Source organism: Neopsephotus bourkii, unplaced genomic scaffold, assembly GCF_033783945.1.
Source record: "Neopsephotus bourkii isolate Nb327-2 ecotype Australia unplaced genomic scaffold, CSIRO-AGI_Nbou_v1 NB_196, whole genome shotgun sequence".
Classification (NCBI taxonomy): Eukaryota; Metazoa; Chordata; class Aves; order Psittaciformes; family Psittacidae; genus Neopsephotus; species Neopsephotus bourkii.
The window spans coordinates 14,808,614-14,824,377 of record NW_026900709.1 but is presented as its reverse complement, the minus strand read 5'-3'; the positions used below and the strand labels follow the sequence as shown (position 1 = coordinate 14,824,377).

General features: G+C 34.8%; 1 protein-coding gene across 6 annotated transcripts in view; it reads left to right on the top strand.

Moving 5' to 3' along the window:
• The window catches only part of SCN2A (sodium voltage-gated channel alpha subunit 2), a 79,169-nt gene that overhangs the window by 21,599 nt on the left and 41,806 nt on the right, over positions 1-15,764 (top strand). For 3 of the 6 annotated variants that reach the window (XM_061343668.1, XM_061343648.1, XM_061343666.1), the window contains exons 3-10: positions 2,793-2,913; positions 5,382-5,469; positions 7,183-7,311; positions 7,990-8,081; positions 9,040-9,312; positions 12,735-12,798; positions 13,368-13,509; positions 14,308-14,514. In XM_061343668.1, coding sequence (XP_061199652.1) covers positions 2,793-2,913; positions 5,382-5,469; positions 7,183-7,311; positions 7,990-8,081; positions 9,040-9,312; positions 12,735-12,798; positions 13,368-13,509; positions 14,308-14,514 — 1,116 coding nt within the window. Of the gene's footprint in view, positions 1-2,792; positions 2,914-5,381; positions 5,470-7,182; positions 7,312-7,801; positions 7,894-7,989; positions 8,082-9,039; positions 9,313-12,734; positions 12,799-13,367; positions 13,510-14,307; positions 14,515-15,764 lie in introns of those variants that run through there. The other 3 variants (XM_061343679.1, XM_061343658.1, XM_061343687.1) reach the window with 2 other exon arrangements.

The window sequence follows — 15,764 nt, the reverse complement described above, 5'->3', positions numbered from 1 at the left end:
ACTGATCTATGGGTAGAGATGCATTTAGGTTTATTTTATTATACTTGGCATTTTACTTAAGCTTGTAACTTTCAGTATTTTACAGACAAGAAAACTGAAGAAGTAGCAGAGGGATTATTTTTAGAATTATTATTTTATTAACTGCCATACTACAGGTTTGAAAGGAGCAGATCTTCACTGTGACGCCTGTCTCAAAGGTAGCTAGACACCTCCCTCGCTTTCTCCGTGGAAAGCCTAGGTTGCTTTCTCTTGTTGCTGGGAAGGATAGGGAAGTAGATAAAGGCATTTCTCAGGATATGCTGAAGATCATTCTCTTCCATTTTATACTCTGCAGAGGTATCATATATATCTGACTTAGTCTGGGTGAAAAATTTTTAATATCCAGTTTAATATTATTCTATCACTGTTATAAAAGAGGAGGTGTTTAAAAGTTGGACATAAATAGGGAGGAGGTAGGAATTCCTCTTGGAGTGTTGACAGAATGTTATGTAATTTTGAAATTATTTTATACATTAAAAAAAAAAAACCAAACCAACCACATATTTTATTTTTGTTTAAAGTAACAGCAAAAAATTGTTGTGACCAAGAATAAAAGTGCTGAACTTAAGATTTTTGACCAGATGGCCTTGGGTTTCCTCCAGAATTCCAGTCCCTCAGGTTTTGGCATCATATGTATCGCACCCTCACTGTACTGCCAGTAGAGAAGAAATTACTGATATTTTATTTATTTATCTGTCTTCATATTTTTTTTCTTGTGCTTTCTTTTCTTTACCGAGCAAATTAACTGACAAATTCAAAAAAACAAAACAAAACCCAACAAACCAAATCAAAAAACCCAAAAGAGCATGAAAGCAAAAAAACTACTTCAAAGAAGAAGGATGTAAACCCCCAAGAATTGCTAGGATTCAAACTTGAACTAAGTAATAATAAAAAAATTTGTATACATATCCTGCAGGAATTAGGGCTATGCCTCATCACTATTATGTTCAAACAGTAACAGTACAGGCATCCCATGATAAATGGGCAGCTTTAAAAAAATCAGTTATACCTTAAATGTCCATTGCAGAATTTCTAACACTCAATTAGTGTTAGTGTCTAACACATGGAGAATCATGAGTTAAATTTGAAAACAGGGTTTCCAATTACATACTGTGTTCTCCCTTTACTCAAGTGATTTACCCAGTTGAAGTCTGGATATAAGGCAAATGGAATTTGGGTCAAAGTACTGATCCCTTTCCTTCTTTCTTTCCCAGTTCTGTACAAATCCAAATTCAGTAGTAAAAATCTAAATTCAGTGCTGGGAATTCTAAAGTTAGCACATGTATTATCATAGTTTGGAAAGTGGAAAGCAATTCTGAAATTGACTGTGGACATGAAGTAAAATCCTGCTGAATTGCATGTTCCTGACTGAGAAATGCTCAGCTGTTGTCTTGATCTTTTCCAAAAGTATAGTGGTTTCTAGTAGGGGATATAAGACTATATCCAAATAGCCAAACTATATATGCATTACTGTAATAATTTTTATTTTTCTTGGTGTTTGCATATCTTTGAACATCCTTGTTTAGATCAGCTCCATTTTAATTTTTTAATATGTCTTGATGAGTCAGCATTGCACAAGTGATGCTTCATCAGATGTTTTGTCAGATTAAAAGGAACAGAAAACATATGGAAAACTCTGATTTGAGGGCATATTTACTTGAACTCCTGGAAAAAATAGTAATAGAGTTGAAAAGCAATGGTAGCAAAGCGTACTTTACAGACCAATCCTTTCTCCTCTTAAATAAAGGATATGGCATGCAATAAAGTATGGCTTGAGAATTAATGAGTATCTGGCAAAGCAAATATATTTGGTTTTGAAGTGCTGAAATTTATTATTTCAGTCAGGGGAAGGCATTGTGTTTTCAGGATTTCAGCTGTTGTATTTAGCACACCTGCTCAGAAAGTAGAACATAGCTGCAAATGCTGCCCTCTGGTTCCAGCTGAGGCAAATCATGGCTACTGGCTGTGCTCCAGGTTTGCATGGCTTATGTTCCCTTGGGCTTTTTAGGGCTGCCACAGTGCTAGTTAGATCCACTTACCTTCAGTGAGCATGAACTTTCACCCATGTGTAGAAGACAGAGATGACAGAAATAGATAAGAATTTCCACAAATGCATGGAAATCTAATTTTAAAACTCACTCATTGTTAAATTCTTCTAATTTCCCAACTAAAGGAAAATATTAAATCCAGTAATTCTATTTTAAACATTGGTAGTACTCATGACTTATTGCTGAAACTGTGGACATTGAAAATATATGAACTATTGAATTCTGTATTAGGTGGAAGTAAAGCATGGTGTAAGAAAAACAGAATTGCAGATATCTCACAAGAAATAGCTGAAAAGAGAAGCAATGTGTTAGAGTACAGCAGAAATTCAGTGCATTAGTCTTATTTTGAAAAACTGGTTATTGAATGCTCAATTTCTTTATTTTCATGAGATCACTTGAAATTTAGATCACTGTAGTACTATTGTCGTAGTACTTTGATGTGATAATTAATGCTGATTATTTGATTTGGGGAATGTTGAAGCTTTAATGGCTCTCATTGCAATTATATTCATAGTGATTTGGCTGGACTCTACAATGTGTGAACTGGACAAGGGGATTGTGATCCTGGGGGAGGTGCAAATGGAAGAAGAGTTTGACCAAATATGATTAATGATGAAATTAAAATAATTCTGGGTTTGAACTTGTAACTTGTTTGTAATTTGGTTATCTTTTAAATACTATTTTTCATTCTGTTTCTTTTTCCAGACCTTTATAGTATTGAATAAAGGGAAGGCAATATTCCGATTCAGTGCCACCTCTGCCCTGTACATGTTAACTCCTTTCAACCCTCTTAGAAAAATAGCTATTAAGATTTTGGTACATTCATATCCTTTTCAAGTGGTTAGTCTAAAACTTTAGTAAATGAGATGTTACTTAGTATTTAAATGATTTTCTGGCATGTGTCCCAGGATTAATATGGTCTATAACGCTCTGTCCCTCTTCTCTCTATTATTTCTGTCTTCTGTTCTTTTTCTGATTCACTTTTTACATTTACTTTCATTGCTGGATCTTAATGTAGTAATATCAGAAACCAGACAACCAGTCATGGGCCTATACATTTTTTTCTTGTGTCTTTTTTTTCTTCCACCGCCTGTTTTAGGGGTTTTTTTTCCCTCCTATTTTTCCTGTAATCATCACATCTTTTTTCATTTTCCCCATCCTCCAAGTTTTTCATAAACTGCAGATATAGTGCTCAAAATATTTCCAGTTCTTAACTGACACTCTGGGTTAAAAATCAAATCTTTGATCCCAGGTTTCTGCTTGCATGAATATTTAGTGAAAATATGGTTTCATTATTCTTTTTCATTTTCTGATTCAGATCATAGTTGCAGAAGGATAGGTTGATAAAAGAGCTTAAGTTTCTTGTTTTATTACACATTCTCCGTGCTATATGTATCTTACCTATTTTCTTCCTGGATCATTATTGCATTATGCACTTGTAATCCTGTAGATGATTTAATTTCAGTCTTCAAGTAGGTCATGAGATTTCCATATTGCAGGTAGGTATTTGCAAAGCTAAATAATCATGATGACTTATCTATTTGGGTTTTTTTCAGTGTTTTGATAGCTGGCTGTAGTAGGTATCCCACTGCTCTGATCCCAGATGCTGATATGAGCAGTCAGGGCATTGACTTCAGCAAGTCTACTTACTTGAGGAACAAATGCAGATGTTTGCACAATTAGATTTTACAAGTCTAACATAAGCACACTGAAAATAGTTTTGTGTGTAGCATTGCATATAGTGATCCTAAGATAATGTAGAATGAATAATGAAAGGATTTTTTTCAATCTTGGTATGATGGAAGTCTGATAATTACAATGGTTGTGTTGGATGTTGTTGTCTACGGCTAGCTTGAAAATAACTCCAGAATCAATCATGACACTACATAACCTATTTTGTATCTTGCTACAGGTGCCACTACATGCAATTATTTGTCAGTTTTATGACACTCATGAGCATGTTACAGAACATTATTACACAGAATAATGGAAAATCATGGGACTGAGATGGTGATGAAGAGCTAGATTGATTGAAGTCAGAATGTTAGAAAATGTTTAAAATTGTGGGAAAGTATATTCAAGTTATTTCTCCACTGATGAGAGAATAGTGAGGATTTGCAACTCTGAGAGGACATTTATCAAGAGGATTTTGAAAGCCTATGGAAAGCCCAGGATTGTGAAACACTCTGATAAGATGTTACCTGTTATGTTTTTAAAAATACCTTTCGTTCTCTTCTGCTCTATTCATATATGAATTATATAGTGAGAATCTCGATTATGAGTAATGGATGTGAAATATATTTACTGAGCAGAAAACCCAAAGAATTGATGAACGTAAAGCCACGATTGTTTGACAGTTCAAAAGGCAGAGGTAGTTACTATCCCTTGAAGTTTTCTCAGTTGATGTAGACATGCAAAGAGGGAAACCTCACAGTACTTCCCACCCCATTATACTCGGATTTCTATTTAGGAGCACCATGTGAACCTAGTTACAGAAGCTAAAGCTCTTCTCAAAATCGAGTATTGTCCTCTTTCTAGTTTTAGATGATGGTGCCATCATGTGGGCATTTTGGGCATCATCTGTGTGGTTTCATCTGGGTGTTCATTGCCATTTTCTACAAAAAGTGGCATCAGTCCTGAGAGTGAAAAGTTTTAGATCCAGAGCAGTTCTGTTAAAATCAATGGGTTTTTTTTTTTTTTTTAGACTATGCCTTCCCCTCCACTAACATTCGTATTACAAAACCTATATAAACCAGTACTTTTCTCCCTAAAATTTCCCTATGCTTTCTCCTACTATGTGATAACTAGCTTTCAAAATATGTATTATAATAAGCAGAAATGTTGATACCTGCCAAATTCTCTGATGAAACATAAAATTAGAAAGGTGAAGAAAATTTATATTTTACTGGTTTGTATGCATGCAATAGATCAGATTTGTCTAGATCATCCAAAACAAACTCTTTTTGTGTTATTCCACTAAACTGGAAGCTGCTACTTCAACCTTTCACATTTTTATTCAGAATAAAAAAAAAATCTACGCTCTTAAAATTAAGGGCTGGGGGTTTTATATCTATTTCAAGGTGGATTTTTTTAATTTTTATTATATGATTGTTCTCTTTTAGCTATAAAGCAGTGACTGTGAAATCTTTAACATATTTAGGGCTTTTTTTTGAGTGTTACCAGAGAAGTGGAGGCATAAATAGCTCCTGATAGTGGAAATCTGCCAAAGCAGTGTTATTTGATACTCTTTTAATGAGATTTTATGGCTTAAATTCCTTAACTCTTTACCTACATTATTCAGCATGCTTATCATGTGCACTATTTTGACCAACTGTGTATTTATGACCATGAGTAACCCTCCAGACTGGACAAAGAATGTAGAGTAAGTTAAATGGATTTTCTTTGAATAATATTCAGTAATCTGAAATAAACTGCTGTAAATGATTTTGTGGCATGCACTGGCAGCAGCTACTTTGTTGGGATATCCTTTCAGCAGCTATTCTGATGCTACTTTCTAATGTGTAGTATTAAATACATGTATTTTACACCACTTGCCTCATTACAAGTTGTTCAGTGTCCATCCTCTGTTTGCAGTACTAGATGGGGAATGTAAGACGAGAAGCTAGTCTTCTGACCAAGCAAAAAATAGATTATAAATATTTTCCAAGGCATTTGACGTTATATCCATGCAAAAATGTGGAGGAATACACTCTTCCATCTCTCCTGCAATAACCATTGCAGATAAAAGGATTGTCTAATGGATGCCTGTGTTCACCATAGTGCAGCCTTCCTTCACCAAAGACAATCTAACAATGGAAAGCTTGTATGAAAAATAAGCTATTAGAAAAGTGTTTAAGTGGTTGGCTGATCTTCCTATAGGAAGAGAAAAGATCAAATACGCCAGCAACTTAATGCTGATATACATTTGGTGCATGTTTTGTGATAGGCTGTAGTCCACAGTGGGAAACAGTTCTTCATGGTGCTTCATTTTTTGCAATAGCATATTATGCTTTTGCTCCTTCTTCATTCCTAACTGCTTTGGATGATACATAACTGTTTAATCTTTAGTAATCAAAGTGAAATCATAGGAGGTTGGAGTCAGTGGAGGCATTCTCATTTTGAGTTCAGTGTGAACATCTATGTATTCAGGATGTCTAGCATATAGTAAATATTCATGAGTAAAGATAGCTAGCCTGAATATTTCTTTATATCATCATATGGTGCCATATAGATATGCAACAGAAGTCCTTCTCATCTGTTGAGCAAAGTTGTGCAGGAAAGAAAATTTTCAGAAATTTACCTGAAAACATTTTGAAAAACTGGTTTCAGGTTGGCTCAAATCTGAAAACCAGTTAAGCTTTTTAAGCAATTTTATCTGGATTCTTTGCTATTAGAAATATAAATTAAACACAATTTCAAGATGACCTAATTTAGAGATAGAAAACTGAAATTATCCAGAATGCCAGAATTAAGTAATTTTACATTTCAACTAGAGTTTTTTGTCAAAATGAGTAGCTGATTTTTATTGGCAGTTGTAAATATTTCTAGTTGTTCTTGCACAGGATTTTGCAGTTGAAAACACTTGTTTCATTCCAGTACCATGACTGTCTTGCTGAAAGTGAAGTACTGGGTATACCTACTCTGTAAGCAAGTCAGTGAGGACTGACAGTTGGTGTATTCCCAGCTCATGGTACTCAGCAGTACCTCAGCATAAAAATAACATTGAAGAAATAAATTTTTAGTCTGGAAGCAACTTCTGAAATTCTAATTTCTGTAACCCATCTGTATATTTTATTATAACGTGGATTCAGATTGGACATAAACATGCACTAATGTAACTGGGAATTTTGCAACTATTTTGGTGTAGATTATAGAATATGAACTTAAGCTATGGGTTGTCATTTAGTCTTTCAATAATCAATTCATTCCTCCTTCCTTATGGTACAAATTCTGCAGATGATTAAATTTGCTTGGAACTTCCATTAAATTCTTATGTCACTTAAAGAGAAGAAAATGAGAATTAAGCAACTTGAGAGCAAATGTGTAAAGATAACGCCTGTGTTTCTATAAACTCTGTCTTGCATATTTTTCTCAGATACACTTTCACTGGAATTTATACCTTTGAATCACTTATTAAAATTCTTGCAAGGGGCTTCTGTCTAGAAGACTTTACATTTCTTCGAGACCCATGGAACTGGCTAGATTTCACTGTCATTACATTTGCGTAAGTCTTCTACCTTTTTTTTTTTTTAATAGAAAAAATGTTCCTGCTAGCATGAAATTAGTGACTAAAAATTGCCTCATATTTTGTCAGCCAGAACATTTGGAGCCTGGACTTCCTGCGGTTTCAATATGTTTCTTCTACCTCTTTTACACATTTTAGTACTTCTAACTAACCATGTGCTGCAGAGGCCAGCATAGTGTGCCAGCCCATTAGGATTGTGAATGCCATCAGCCTGAACTGTTCATATCCTGTCTCCTTTCTGCATACCAGAATAAAAGGAATCCTTTTGACTTCCTTCTATAAAATGATAAAATTTCAAACATCAAGTCAATTTGGCTAATTTTGATTAAAATTAATTTCAATTTATGGTCAGAAGCATATTTGTAACACAGGCAAAATACAGTGAACGGTGAAGAGGTCTTTATCAAAGACCCAAGCAATTAGGATAAAATCTGCCTCAATTCTGAGTAACTGTGATTTAATCCTACAGGTATGTAACAGAATTTGTAAACCTAGGCAATGTTTCAGCTCTTCGAACTTTCAGAGTATTGAGAGCTTTGAAAACTATTTCTGTAATCCCAGGTAAGAAGTAGTTGGTGTAAGGTGTTAGGCCCCTCATATCTCCAACTGTTATTTGTGTGCTGTCATTGTGTTTGTGTGTGAACTCCCCTATTACAGATATGTGACAGAGTTTGTGGACCTGGGCAATGTCTCAGCGTTGAGAACATTCAGAGTTCTCCGAGCTTTGAAAACAATATCAGTCATTCCAGGTGAGAGCTAGGTTAAACACAGAGGCTGACTTTTGTTCTACAAAGGCTATACTCATGTTTCTAAAGCATAAGCCTTGTTTGCCACACATTTCTAACAAAATAAAAATGCAGGAATCAAGACATGTAATTTTACTTAAACTGATTCTTGCTTGTATTAGTGGTATTTTTCTCTCTCAAAAAAAAATCAGCCTTTGAGTTTAACAAATTTTTGCATGAGATACTTGCAGTAAACAGCCTATGTGATTTGCATCTGATGACATCAAGCTTTCCTGTACATGTTTTAAATGTTAATTTTAAGCTTTCATATTGATGCAAATTTTATCATTTATTGCAGGCACTTGATATAGCAACTTAATTCAGTTTTAAGTCATGTATGAAAAATTAAAGGATAGCATGGGCCATGCATGGGGGTATTGTTTTAAAGATGTCTTTCTTCTCCAAACCATCAGCCCTCTTATATTGTAAGATTATTGTTACATCATTCAAATATGCACTTACAATGTCTTTATAATGGGTTTACTAATGCAGAATATTTAAAAGGTTCATTTAAGAAAGGTTTGGGCAAGAAGCATCAGCAAAAGCAAATGATGCTTTTCTATGTAGGGTTGAGATATAGCATGAATAATAAAATCACTTATTTTGGCATAAACAATGTGTTTGGTATTATCTACTTTTTATTTCTGTACACTACAAAATAGGCATAAACTTACAGCTTTTCATTCATCTTCACAAGTAGTAAGGCTTTTCATGAAAGTTATTGTATCACAAAATACTCAACTCAGTTGTCATTTTGCATGAAATCTTTATCTTGTCAGGAAATACTACATTACATACATTTTCTTTTTTTGGGGGAGGGGTGGTGTGGATTTTTTTGTTGTTTTTTGGTTGATTGGTTTTTGTTTTGTTTTGGTGTTTTGTATCTGTTTAATGCCATAATGAAATTCTTTTCTCTTTGCAGGCTTGAAGACAATCGTGGGCGCCCTAATTCAGTCTGTGAAGAAGCTTTCAGATGTTATGATCCTGACTGTATTTTGTCTGAGTGTATTTGCACTAATAGGGCTGCAGCTGTTCATGGGCAACTTGAGGAATAAATGCCTGCAGTGGCCTCCAGACAATTCTACTTTTGAAACAACTGTTATTTCCTACTTCAATAGTTCCATAGGTGAAAATGGCACGTTTATTAATATGACAATGACAACATTTAACTGGGATGAGTACATCGAAGACAAAAGTAAGAGTTAATTATATCACCTACTGCACTGATTTTATGTTGGGTTTTTTTAACAGAAACAAAATTATCGATATCTTTTCATTGCATTTTAAATGGTGTAATCTGGCCAAAAGCGCTTATTTTGTATAGTAAATAAAAGAACAGTCATAACATAGTTTAGCATACTTACAATACTGTACTGGGTACCAAAATACCTTTTTACCTTTTACTGAATATGACTTTCAGAGTAAAACCACATTGCAGCACAAAGCAGAAATTTCTGTTCTAGCTTCGAGCCTCCTGATATAGTGTGACTGTGCTGATGTGGGATCTGAAATCATATAGCTACATTTGTGCAAGATAATATCCAATATCATAAATCCCCATTTGAACATCAGTTAGCTCATCAATCCTTCTATAGCATGTAAATGCAGCTGCATTGCTTCTTCTGGAACTTGGTCTTCACACCATACTCCCATGCACAGCACAGACATGCCTTTATGAGAATACTAGTGATTTATACCATGCTTCTTACTCTAGTAAAATAATGTTTTAAAAGAAATTGTTTTAAAATATAGATACTGAAAGTATCTATAGTAGATTGCTATTCTGTCATTCATAATAGTACATTGCTTCAGAATCTCCTATTTATTCAGTACTTCCTATTTATTTTACTGTAATTAGGGTTTTAACTTCATAATTAGGCATGATCTTAGTTTTTTCTAAAGGCTGTATAAATCTTGTAACTAATATCCATACCACTGAAAGTTAGGGAACCTCAGTTTGACAGCTAAATGCTTTTGGATCCAAGTCTCATTGCCTTACAATCTTTTAATATACTTAACATCTCAGCATACTTGTAGTATCATAGAAATGTCATCTTGGAAAATTTGGATGATAACATATTCTTAAAAATATCTGAAAACAGATTCCATTCCCTTTTAGCTGCTTCTGGTACTACAGCATACAAACAGAAAGATTTTTCTAACTATCTATCTGACCTAAATTTTCCTTATTTCAGATTGAATATATTACTGTTTCTCCTATGGATTTAGAAATAAGATAATCATAGACTGTATTAGTCTTTATAATACTTTAAAACCATTATCTTCTTTATTTCTGGTCTTTTCTAAATCAGGCAATCCTATTTGTTTTGCATTTTCTCTACATCTTTTCGCCTTTTTTTTTCCTCTTTTGGAATCTTTCCAATTTGTCTGGGATTTTGTGTATGTCGGGAGGGTTTTTGCTACTGTCCTTGTTTGTTTGGTTTTTTTAATTAGATTCTCAAATCGTACTTTACTCCTCTAGGAAAGGTACAAATTAGAAGTAACTACCTTATGTGCCATGAAACATTCCTATTAAAACATTCCTTATATGAAACATTCCTATTAAAACATCTCAAAATTGCGTAATTTTTATATCAGCACTGTATTGTTGATTCACAGGCAATTTGTGGTTTGTGACAGTCACTGCATCTTTTTGCACAGCAGTGGCTGTGGCCAGATCCTGTCTATTTTGCATTTACGTATTTTATTTTGCCTTGTCAATTGTGGCATTCGCTTCTTGTCTCTGTTGAAATAAATCCAATTGCTTTTGGACCAGCCTGTCAGTTTGTAAAGGTCATTCTGAATTTCAATCATCTTCTCTCCTAGCTTGATGTCTTCAGAATGCTTGATGCATTTTTTTTCTATTATTTCATGTCTTGAGTTGGTAATGAAACTTGTTATGGGAACCGTGTATAGCACACAGCCCTGGAGGATCTTCAGAAAGATGCCCTTATGAACTGACATTGAGCCACTGGCAACTGCCCTCCAAGAATCTTTTTTCAAGTATTTTGTGATGATTCTAGCCAGAACATATGTCCTTCATTTGCTTATGAAAGTGTATGACTTGTACCTATGACTGTTGTCCTGTTATTAATTTGGCAGGAGACAGGAATAGTTTTAATACATGGCATATTTTTTGCAAACACATATTGGCTATTTTTATTACTTTATCCTTATCATCTTTCTATTGAAAAAATCATTATTTAAATGTTTTCTAAAATAGTGGACTAAGAGTTGAGTTGACTGGATGGTTTAACTGGATCCTCTGCTTACCGGAGGAGGAACTGTGTCACATAAGAATACGAATTAGGCCTACAGACATTTTTTAAAATCCAGCTTGTAGCCTATCTGCATCTTTATGCTTTTTAAGTAGGGTTTAGATCTCTCACAGGGTTCGACTATCTGAGTTCCAGAATGTCTGAGAATCCACTGTTTTCTTAACTGATATCCAAGAATGTATTACAGATGCCTAAATTATGCACATAATCTCTCTCTCTCTTTAAAATAAGCAGATTTTATGCTGTCTCTATGGTATACTGGTGGTGACAGAGTAGAAGCAGTCAATAGGAACTGGTTGCAATTCCCTGCTTGTCTCTTTAGCATTAGCCCTCAGTTAGTTCATGCCAGCCAGCTAAGCTAGTCTATGCCAGCTGGCAGTGAATCTCAAGGAACCATCTGCTTCCTGGGAACAGCCAGAACATACCTAATTCTGGCAACGTTAGCTTGATATACCACCTGACCCAAAAAACTCCACTAGAGATTCCCATTTTCCCCCAAGAATCCCAAACTGGGAATTGATGGCAAATTGGTTTTCCCTTTCTGCCTCAAAGCAGAACAAAAAAAAAAGAATATGCCAGAGGCTTTTAAGACTTCCATCTCCTCATTTTAATAGTTAGTCTATTAACAAAATATATGTAGGCACTTCAAGTACATTTCTCTGCTACAGAATTTTGTCTAGTAAATTTTTGTAATGTACAATAAAAGCTTGGTTTCTTCCTCAGCTGCTCAAATTAAGATTCAGGTAGCAATTTCTTGTGCATGTTGTGTTATCTTTCCATGCTGAAAAAATGTCTGTACTTTTTGAAGTAATATTTTGATATAATAGCAAGTAATTAATAGTTATAAATGAATAAAACTAAATGGCATATGTCAAAATGCATGAACAAAGGCAGGGTATCAACCTCATCTTTTGTCTTGTATTCCTGATATTTGTTCACTCGTTTGCTCACGTAAACAATTTGGTATTCTACCCATTGTATCTTAGTCATTTGGGTAGGTTACTGAGTATTAGCTATACAACCACCTTGCTATTTTCTAAAGAAAGGCCAACTTCAAGATGCCATAGGAAGTCATTTTCCTGTCAAAACAGTATTTTCCATGCTTTTTTCTTTCCTAATCATTATATTGAGGTTAAACTGTTTGTTAGCTCTGCTTAGTTCTTCAAAGTGTTAAAGGTGTTAAAGTCTATATCATTGCTCAATTTTCATTATGTATAAATTATGTCTTTCTCATCACTTTTGTCACTTTTGTTTTTCTTTGTTTGGTTTTGTTTTGGTTTGGGTTTTTTTGGTGGGTTTTTTTTTTTGTGTGTGTGTGTTTTTTGTTTTTTTTTAACAGGTCATTTCTACTTCTTGGAGGGCCAAAATGATGCTTTGCTGTGTGGCAATAGCTCAGATGCAGGGTAAGAAGACCGTCATCATTTTTCGTTATACATCAAGAAAAGACAGCTACTTAGAATAGCTCAGGTGGTCAGCTCTAGTATCAGCTGTACCAGAGAGTTGCTAATTACTCATGTTTTGCAGTTGAAGCTAGACTGAGATACAGCTATCATCTGTGTGGTTTGAGTTTACACTTTTGAGGCACTTTTGTCAGCATCTTAGGCTAATTTTGTAAAGGTAACCACATGAATGCTATGTGCATGAATGTTGCTGCCAGCTTGCTGGTATCTGTTTATCATGAGCCATGCTAGTTGACATTCTTTTATCCTAGTGGAGATGTGTTGATATGACAAATTGTGGGGAAGGGTAGACTACTATTAATTATTTATTAAAGCATTGAAATATCATTAGGAAATTGAATTAAAAATTGAAAAGCAATAAGATATGTAGTTTTCTTTTAGATATTTAGAATAAAATTTTACTTGTTCATAATTTCATTACCAAATGGTACTCCTGAACAATTTTGTGATTTACTATAGCATTTCGTAATTTAGAGTAGTTGTTAAAAATAGCATTTCCTCTTCTTTTGTAGTCAATGTCCAGAAGGATATATATGTGTGAAAGCTGGTAGAAACCCCAACTATGGCTACACAAGTTTTGATACATTCAGTTGGGCATTCTTGTCACTGTTTCGATTGATGACTCAGGACTTTTGGGAGAATCTTTACCAGCTGGTGAGGACTTACTAAAATAAACAGCACCATCACCAATACCATTACTACATAGTATTTGTATAGTTATTTTCATTCACGTGTCCCTAAGGAATTGAGGACAGAAATCATCTTTTATTTCATATATGTAAGCAGTCTAAAACAAAAGGGCCCTTGTTAATGATTTAGGTTCCCAAGAAATAGCAGCTGTTTCATTAAGGTGGCTAAGCATTATGGTTTCTTTTCACAAATGAGTAAATTAACTTAAGTTGTTAAAGTTTCTTACCCAGACATGCTCTAAATAGATGTGAGCTAAATTGGTCTGTAGTCTAGTACAAGTATGTTGTCATTGAAGAGGTTAAATCTTATCCCTGAACTACACATATCCTTAACCCAAAGGACAGTGATGGTGTACAGCATGACATTTTGTATACTGCACTGTCTCTGTGGCATTGTAGTTTGGGACTGATGAGACAAGAAGGTAAGATGTTGGTTAGTGGCCCCACTACTGTTAGATTTAAAGCTATAATATAAAGATGTAAAGTGGGGACAGGAACTAATACAGATTCTCACTGGTGGATGTTCTGAGGTATCCAGGCTACAAAATGTTATTTACCTTGGCCACACCAGACACAAAACTTGGATTTTTGCACTTGTAGCCAGGATATAGTACTATTTATATATGGGAAAAATAACTAAATAACCTTGTTATAACATAAAGCAATCTTATAATGTATTTCTAAACCATAAGGCAGATGCTGTCATATTATGCAACAGTATTAAAAAGTTTTCTAAAAATGTGCATTGTCTCTTTTCCTCCAGACACTGCGTGCTGCTGGGAAAACATACATGATATTTTTTGTTTTGGTCATTTTCCTGGGTTCTTTCTACCTGATTAACTTGATCTTGGCTGTGGTTGCCATGGCCTATGAAGAACAGAATCAAGCAACCATGGAGGAAGCAGAACAGAAAGAAGCAGAATTTCAGCAAATGCTGGAACAACTGAAAAAGCAACAGGAAGAAGCTCAGGTATCCCTGTAAAGTAGAATTCCTTCTTCCGTTCATAATTGTGATCAAATGTGTTTTGTCCACATATAAGAATACTTATTCCTCTACTCCTAGCAATTTATTACCTTCAGTCTTACAAATTCCTTCACTTTGCAAGCCATCTTTAGAGTTTTCCATTGCTCCGTTTCTGCTGGCTTGAGGGAACCTGTTAATTTATGGCAAAAATTATAACCACTAAGCTAAAATACTGGATTATTAAATTGGAGATGGAAATTAACATTTTACTGAGCCCTTGAACAGGTTGCTCAGAGTGCTTGTGGAATCACCACCCTTGGAGATAATAAAAAAGCATTGAAACATTGTTCTGGGAAACCTGCTTTAGGTGACCCTGTCTGTGCTGGGGAGTTGGACATGATGACCTCCAGAGGTTCCTTTCCAAAATCAACCATTCTGTGATTCTGTGAAATGGAGATGGAGATGTGGGGAAAAAAGCCCCAGGAATTCTGCTTATTTAAATAACAGAAGCAAAACTATTATAGGGAGAAATATTTTACTTCAGCAACATTTGGCTTTTTCTGCTCCTTCCCCAGCTCTCACAGCAAAAAGCCACAGTGTTCCAATTTTAAAGAAAACTAGAAAAAACGGAGAAACTGGAGAAAACGCTTCTGTGGTACAGGCATCGTGATTGCATACTGCTTTGAAATTCCTTTTCATTTTTTGAAGACTCTGAAATCTATAATAGCATAATTGATAATGTCTGCTTGGCATGTGGCCACATAGAGCAGAAGCTGAACTGTGTCTTCCATGTAAGCACATGACTAGTCAGCAATAGGAGTTTCATGTTTGGTTAGTTAGTTGGTATCTGGGAATTTTTTACCAAAACTTGTAAATAAATGTTAATCAAGTGCTCCACAAATGTCGGAAACTTCAAAAAGCAACAGGTCTCGGCCTGCAGTTTAACTCAAATCGCTGATTGCGATTTGTAAAACTGAGATTAAGAATGTAAAGACCCTTAATAGTCTAGGGAGTATTCAAAATCCAGTAAAATGGTGTAAGCAAGTGTAGCTTCATGTAATTGGACTTTTTTCTGTTCAAGCCTTGATTCCTTACTTTTACATAGTATTTCAGGTGAAAAACCCATTACAACATATTGCTCCAAAAAGCAGACATCGAGAAACTTGGTTCTCTGACAGCACAGGTTTCCCTTGGGTTGCTCTAACTCATGGCTTATGGAGCAGTGGCAAATTATGGGTCCTGTGGTATTTCACAAA